Here is a 7820-nt window from a genome sequence, read left to right on the forward strand (position 1 = left end):
GTAGGTTTGATGGTTTCTACCCTGTGAGTTTCATGCTTAGGGCAGCTTGCAATATAACCTTGTTTTCATTTCTAATTATACATCTAGTTTAAGTTGAATTCTTGCTTACAACTGACTTTTAACATTTTCTTGTCTCTCCACCCACTTCAAGCTTGAGAAGTTCAGAACCAAGATTCCTGCCCACCTCCCAGCCACAGTGTGCCAGCTGTGTTTGTGCCTCGCTCCTATTATGTAGCTGTACAGTTATCCCATACTTCCTCAGTAGGGGTTAGGAGAGCTCCATCCTGGTTGTAGAGGCAGGGATGTGGGAGGGCTTTGCCATTACATGGCCAGATGAATATTACGGGCTGATTACATGAACCTATCAAAGAATAGGCAGATATGCTGCTCTTGATCTAAAGATGGTGTGTAGCATTGGGGACTGTAGGTAAAATGAATAGGAGAGCAGCCTCACCACAGGCGCCTTCTGAGAGGATTGTAAGATTCTATTAGGTAGGTTTCACCTTCAGCCAAAGACATGACCATCTTTGTGTGTGTTATTTCTGAGTGGTCCAGGTCTCCCGTTAGTAATGTGCAGTACTAGTAAGGCAAACACTTCTAGTGGTCTGCAAAAATCAGATACAGGGTATGTTTATGTAAGACAGCATGTCCTGTGACCAGCACTAACTGGTTGGGATTTTTGCTATGGTAAATATACCTTTTCCTCTGGAGCTGATTATTCTCCTATAAACTTGCATCCTGGGCTGTAGTTGAGGGTAGGGAGCCCACCCTGGCCTATTCTCTCCTTTGGGTTGATAGTGGTAGCCTGGACTCCAATCACAGTTGGAAGAGCCTGTCTCATCCCGTCAACCAGCACTAATCTAGTCTATTGTGCTATTTCATGTTTGCTTTGTTCCCCCCGGATCTCCATGTGTCATTCAGCACTTTTGAGAGGTACAGCTAAGATGACTTATACCTACTTCAGTAATTCCCTGTCAGCTGGAACTCTAGTTCCATGAATGTATTTTATTCAGGTAACTTATTTGCTGATGGCATGCCCTAGGTGTACATGTTGCATTACAAAGCACACGCAAGAACAAGGCTCCTGCCCTGCGGAGCTTGCATTATTGTTCAGACATGCAGTACACAGCTTAATTCAAGCATAAGAAGCAGGAAAACCTTGTTAGGGAGAAGGTTGAGGCAAGCAAGTATTAGAAAAGGCAATTGGCCCACATTTAACTGCTCCATTGTACAATAACGATGATGAAAAACAGTAGTGATAAAAGCAAATGACTGCAGAAAAGCACCTTCTCCAGAACAAGCAGAGCTGACTTGCACTCCTGTAGCTCTGCCTGGGTCCCAATTTGCTGCCCTTCTGCATTGATTCTTTCCGTAAGCATGGGGAGTCCTGTATTTCCCTTTCCAAGTGGGCTTGAATCGCTGCTCTCCTCTTGTCCCCTGGCCATCTCAGTCAGAGAATCTCCTACAATGGGTAGAACAGCAGCCAAATGTAAATATACACTAGGGGAAACTGTGGACAAGAACAGAGGCCTGCATGATTCTAAACTTGACTTTATTTGCTTGATTTTATTAGAACTTCATACATCAGAAAATCTCAGGCACTGTTCTGGCTCAAGGGACTGGTGCGGCTGGCCACAGTTGGTGGTCTCTGCTTGGGGCTGGGTTTACAGCTGAGCCTACATAAATAACAAAGGTGCAGCTCTTTTGTATACATTTGTTGCCTATACATATATGATTCTTATAATATATGCACCATGATGACATTGAGAGGTAAATGTCTTAACTTGTGTATGACCTTATGATCAAATGTGGCCTGAAACACAATGGAGACGGGTTCTAAGCCTGCTAGCATGATTGATTTCCAGAGATAAGGGGCTCCCTACTGACAGAACCCTGCTACTGGTTACAAAGTATTCATATGTAGGTAACCAAACACCAACCCTGTTTGCTTAGGAGGTTTCCAGATGTTGTTCTAGCTTGCTTGCGGCATCTCAGCAGTTTGATAGCCTTGAGTATAGGGTGTAGGGGTTTCTTCTTCAGCTTCATTAATAGGCAGGTTTCCAATATACCCATAATCATTAGGACAAAGATACCTACGAAAAACATCACTGCAAAAGAAGACAAAGAGCATGTGATTGATAAACTCTCTGCCTTACTTCCTCTAGAGCCATAATTCTATCTAGTGTGGGCTTCTGCTTAATAGAAGAAATATATATATATATAAAATAGAAGAATATAGTGCCCCAAGTCCAGAAACTGCTCTGAATAGGGACTTCTAGCATTACAGCTCTACTGCAGTGATTAGTGTTCCTCTTCTTACTATCTTTAATAGGCGACATGTTTGTACTCTGCTCTCTTCCTTACATCCAGTGCATGTCTAATATACAGTTACTTTTACTCAATAAAGACAAGTACCTATTATGGGTGGGTCATCGGAAGAAGTAGGAATAATGTCATTAAGAATCAGAGCTAACACAGACTCTCCAAGGATGAGTGACAGCTGGAAACTGATCTTGTCCTCATAAGAGCTGCTGCTGAACAAAATAGTCATATCCAATAAGTAGAGAGCACATGTTGGGAAGATAAGGTTCAAAACGTATAAAATGGGTCGTCTCTTCATGGAAATCTGGAAGGAACAAGACAAACATGAAATAATAGAATGGCCTGGGTTAGTGCTGGTCCCGATGGGATGAGACAGACTCTTCCTCCAACTGTGGTTGGCGTTCAAGCCATCAACTTAAAGGAGGGAACAGGGCCCAGTGGCTTCCTACACTGTAGTGCAGCCGTAAAAACTCTCCCATATCCTGTCCCCAGCTTACTTTCCTTGCTTCCTTACCTTCATTTCCTACTTTCTTCCTACCTTCTAACCCCAACTTCCCCTCCTCTCATAGTCTGACCCTTCTTCCACCTATCTTGCTAATTCTTTCTTACCTGCCCATCTCTTTCTACCACCTACTTCCCGCCATTTTACCTAACCCCCTTTGCCCCCATTTTGTGTCGAGCGCTATGTTCTTCTGTGCACTCTTGCTATTTTCCTACTGGTATTCTCTATGAATATTCTTTCACACTTGCTCATAGAATACAGATGCCTCCACTTGTCTGATATTTTTTTTCTTCTACTTCCCTAAACACACACATTGAAACTGGAGTGGACAAAGAGGTCCATCTAGTGCAGTAAGCGGTCTCAGAGTGGCCTATACCAGGTGTCTCAAAGGAAGATATAACCGCCTTAGGCCACATCCTCTGCTGGAATAAAGCAGTGCAGCTCCAGTGATGTCAATGGAGCTATAGCAATTTGTACCTACTGAGGATCTGGACCCATAACTGTGTAGTGTTATATCATGAAGAATGTATTTTGTTACCAGCTATGAAGGAATCCAGTGACTTGCTAGCATTAGTGTATGACCCCCTATGCTCCTATGAGAGCTGTACTGTCAAAGCTCATTTTGCTGAAGCATGATCTGGCTTGCACAGTAGACTGCTTTAGTTCCACCCTGTATTTGGCCTTGTCTCCTGCATTGTTAGGTGAGAGATGCTAGGAATGTGGCAGTGGAAATGGTACCATGAGTTGTTTTGGGCACATGTGCAGCTGGATTTGTGAGACTGCTGTAGTTCTCCCATTTAGACATGGGAGTTGCCTCTTTTCCCCCATTAATTTCCTTGCAGAACAGAGCACTTGGCATGAGCAGCAGATCATGCCCTTTCTTGATTTACCTCTACAGAGCTACATTGTAGGGGTCAGGCAGAGGGTGCAGAGGTGCCACATTCTGAGAGCTCTGTTTACAGGTTTATCATTTTTGATTTTTATCAGATCATTCTGTTTTGAGATTTTTAGACTCCCACAAACTTGCTGAGCTAGGAATATTAACTCTTGGGCATAAGTCAGGGGTTCTCAAACTGGGGGTCAGGACCCCTCAGGGGGTCATGAGGCTATTACATGGAGTGTTGCGAGCTATCAACCTCCACCCTGAACCCCGCTTTGCCTCCAGCATTTATAATGGTGTTAAATTAAAAACCGTTTTTTCTATATTTATAAGGAGGGTCGCAGTCAGAGGCACGTATGTGAAAGGGCTCACCAGTAAAAAAGTTTGAGAACCACTGCCATAAGTGAATAATATATATCTCCCTGGATCTTTTGTTAAAATATCTATGATTCTATAAAGCGCTCTGCCTGGTGGGGAATGTGTATTTGTAATTGTGGGAGTTAGTCCTTTAAAGATGACTAGATTTTGCTTGGGTTATGTTTTTAGTTTGTAGCTGAGCCCTGATGTTCTGAAGGACGTGTTTATAATAAATCACTGAATACAATATATAGTGTGTGAAATACACTGATGCAATACCTCATATATGATCGCAAGAAGGTCTTCATGTTTAGCAATGTTTATGTTTGTGAACTTCCATTCTCCACTGGTCAGGTGAATAAATTGGCTTGCTTTAGTCACCTCATCTGTTGTCTGACTGAACCAGAATATAATGTCTGTTTGAGGAAAGAAAGACGCAGTGGTTTAAAGGTGTTTCCTTTCTAAGTGCAGGGAGTTCAAATCTGCTACCACAGTCCAGATGTGTATTCAGAAGGAGGGAAGAGAAGGTTAAGATCCCCCACCCACGGTGGGAAAATGATCTCTTGCCCAAAACAGAACTAGTTGTGTACTTGGAGCTTGATTCTTACTCCAGGGTAAAGTGGGAATACGTCACTGAAATCAATGGAGTTATACAAGTATGAGATCAGAATCCACCCCAAAGGTCACTGCTTAAATGGGAACAAATGTCTGCTGACAGGGAGTTTCATAACTCTATTAGTCTTGGATACTTGATTGAATTCTGTCTCTCATCTTATGGCCTTGATCCAAATCCTGTTGAAGTCAGTGGCAGTCTTTCCACTGACTCCAGTGAGTTTAGATCATGCACTTAGAGGAGCAGTTGGCAGTGAATGTCTCTTTTCTGTGCTTCCATAAATACTAGGAAGTAGCTATTATCTGGGCCTCTTCATCACAGACTCGCTATGGTGGCAATTGTGCAAATGGAGCATTTTATTGAGAAAAATATCTAGGTCTCGATACCGAGATGGCTAGCCCCCTTCCCTGAAATGTTTCATTCCGGGATGTGAACTGGGCCTGTTTAATACTGGCATTCCTAGCAAAGAGTTTCCTTTTCAAATCGAGACTGGCTGACTTTCTGGAAGTGCTGCTTTAGCCAAACACAAATAATTGGTCTCAACTGGGTGACATTTAATGGCCTGTGAGACACAGAAGGTCAGACTAGATGATCTAATGGTCCCTTCTGCCTTTAAACTCTAGGATTGTCATGAAACATTTGCTACCTTTAGTTTAACGAAGCCAATTACTTTTCAAGGGAAACTAAATTATTAGAATAGTTGAAGCTAAATAGACACCCGTTCTATGCAAACAATAAAAGATAATGCTTGAAAATAAGTTTTGCCTCTCCGTTTCTGTGCCTACCATGGGGATAAAATAAAAAAGCATGCAGCAGTCCAGACCCTAGATCTCTAACCTGGAACTCAAATCTCTAAGTCTGGGTCCCATCCTGCAGCCCTTTCTCAGTCATGTGAGTAGTCCTCTCAACTTCAGCCCTTGGAGTTTTATTTTGAATCTAGACCCTCATGCACATTTTAAGGACTCTAGACCTTGCAAATTCTTATACAAGTAATCCCTATTGCAGTCAGTGGGACTAGTCATTTGACTATGCTACCACTGCTATGAGTAAAGGCTTTGCAGAGGCAGATTCTGGATTCTTTCAAGGATATTCATATAGGAGACTCCATAGGGGGAGATCATGCCATAGCCCAGTTTCCCTCTTGCGTTATAATTTTTCTTTAACACAGTGGACACTGAGTAATGAACATAAAAATTCAATGGCAGATCAAACCTGTGATCCAACTAGTTCATTGTCTTGTTGCGGACTGTGGCCAGCACCAGCAAATCCAGTCTAGTTATAGTAAAAGTGAATAAGAATGGACATACCTCGATAATTTATTGTGAAGAGGGTTATCCTGCACGTCTGGATGTCAAATGGAAACTTGTGCATCTCCAAGTTGCATGCTATGGTGACATGGTGCTGTTGGGTTGTGCTAACAATGCCATTGTGAGTGATGGACAGAAAGGGCCTGTTGAGTGATTTCTTTTCATCCACTCTGAACAACAACAAAAAGTAAAATGACAGAATGCTTGTTGTAGATCGAAGATAATATTTTTTTTGCAAACTTTTTTGTTAGTCTGACTTTGAATGGTCAGTGAACCCTACTTAATAGAACAGGAAACAGAAGAGAGAGGGTGAGTGACAGTGAGTAACCAGGGATGAGAGATTTAAAACAAACAGGGGAGGACAAAAATGCTGTGGGAGGAGATAGGAGAGATGGGAAGAGGAACCGCAAGCAGAGAAGGTCTGGGGCGCAGAGAAGGGCTGATAATCCCCATCTACACCAAGACTTGCCGTGCACCCCATTAACATGCCAGATGAGATAGGAAAGACATACAAGGACATATGAACCACTTGCCCCATTGGACCAGGGACTGTTGGCCTAATTCTGATCTCACACTGCTTCTACCCTCTAACTATTGAATTCTGCTGAATTACTCCTGATTTCCACCATGTAAATAAGGGCAGAATCAGGCCCTATATCGTTATTTGTGTCTTGTGCAGTGCTGAGCACATCGCTGCTTCTTAACAAATAATATTTAATTGTTTAGAGACAATACCAAATATCATAGTACAGCGGGCATCTCCTGCACCTCCAGAATCAACAGTGACAGGACCCACTAAGATATGCTGTTGGAGTCTGTCTCCTTTTGATTGGCTTCCCTGTCTGTCAGATTTCGCATAGCCTGCACATGCTCCACTAGTGCCCCCTCACTCAGGAACTGAAAAAAACCCATTTTATTTAATGAATGTTTTCAAATTGTCATGAGATCAGTTAATTGGTTCTTAGTTATTCCGGCGCCTCCCCCCCAAAACCTTTGCTTATGTGAGTAATCCTCACTCAGATGAGTTAGTCCCATTGATTTCAGTGGCATCAATAATGTCCCTTGTAATAATCCCTCTTAGGGAAGCAAGTTGAAGTCAGCCAAGGAGAGTCTTACTGTTCAAGAATGATGATATATGGGGACCAAAAGGTATCCACTGGCAGATCGAATTCGTAAATGTTACAGAAATCCTGAGGATTCCAAGTTGCAAAGACATTTTTCCACTTCTGGAGGAAAGAAAAATCACAGAATGGAAACAATTTCTGGACTCACAGCACACAGGAAATAGCTTTGATTTTACAGAAAATAGCTCTTACCATAGTCAATATGAAATAGACAGTGACAGTTTGAAGCTTTTCAGTCTAGAGAAGCAAAATTGGAAAGTGATTATCATGATTTCATTTACTAAGATAGGTACAGAACTTAGAGACTGTTCAGCGTTCTTCTTACAATGATGGCGTGATGTGTGTCCAAGATAGGAGAAAATCAGGGCAGACCAATAACGTACTTTTCTTGGTCTTACAAACTGAGGCGTAGATGGGAAGGGTAAAGTTCAATGTTTGGAAAAAATAGTTGCCTGATAGAATACACCTGGCTATGTAAATCTGTATTGGGACAGGATCCGGAGCAGGAGAAATATTGCAACACGGCTCAGGGAAATTAAGTCTACAGAATCTGATCCCTGATATATAAGGAAGGCAAAACCAAACAAGAATTACCAAGTCTCTCCTCACTCTTCCTTACCCCCCGCTCACTTTGCTGTAACACTGGCTAATAACATGTGTAACCCTTCTGCCCCTCTGAGTTGGCAGCAACAAGGGCCGGGTTCAGTATCCAGGG

General features: G+C 42.5%; 1 protein-coding gene across 1 annotated transcript in view; it reads right to left on the reverse strand.

The window, feature by feature from the left end:
- Positions 1-954: 954 nt before the first annotated feature.
- LOC116832286 (5-hydroxytryptamine receptor 3A-like) overlaps positions 955-7820 on the reverse strand; it is a 7078-nt gene continuing 212 nt past the window's right edge. The window contains exons 2-8 of the mRNA XM_075072080.1: positions 7298-7342; positions 7098-7207; positions 5982-6151; positions 4341-4477; positions 2416-2626; positions 1941-2108; positions 955-1462 (exon numbers count right to left, since the gene is read on the reverse strand). Coding sequence (XP_074928181.1) covers positions 1215-1462; positions 1941-2108; positions 2416-2626; positions 4341-4477; positions 5982-6151; positions 7098-7207; positions 7298-7342 — 1089 coding nt within the window. The 3' untranslated portion in view covers positions 955-1214. The remainder of the gene's footprint in view (positions 1463-1940; positions 2109-2415; positions 2627-4340; positions 4478-5981; positions 6152-7097; positions 7208-7297; positions 7343-7820) is intronic.

This window comes from Chelonoidis abingdonii, chromosome 13 (genome assembly GCF_003597395.2).
Source record: "Chelonoidis abingdonii isolate Lonesome George chromosome 13, CheloAbing_2.0, whole genome shotgun sequence".
In the NCBI taxonomy this organism is placed as follows: Eukaryota; Metazoa; Chordata; order Testudines; family Testudinidae; genus Chelonoidis; species Chelonoidis abingdonii.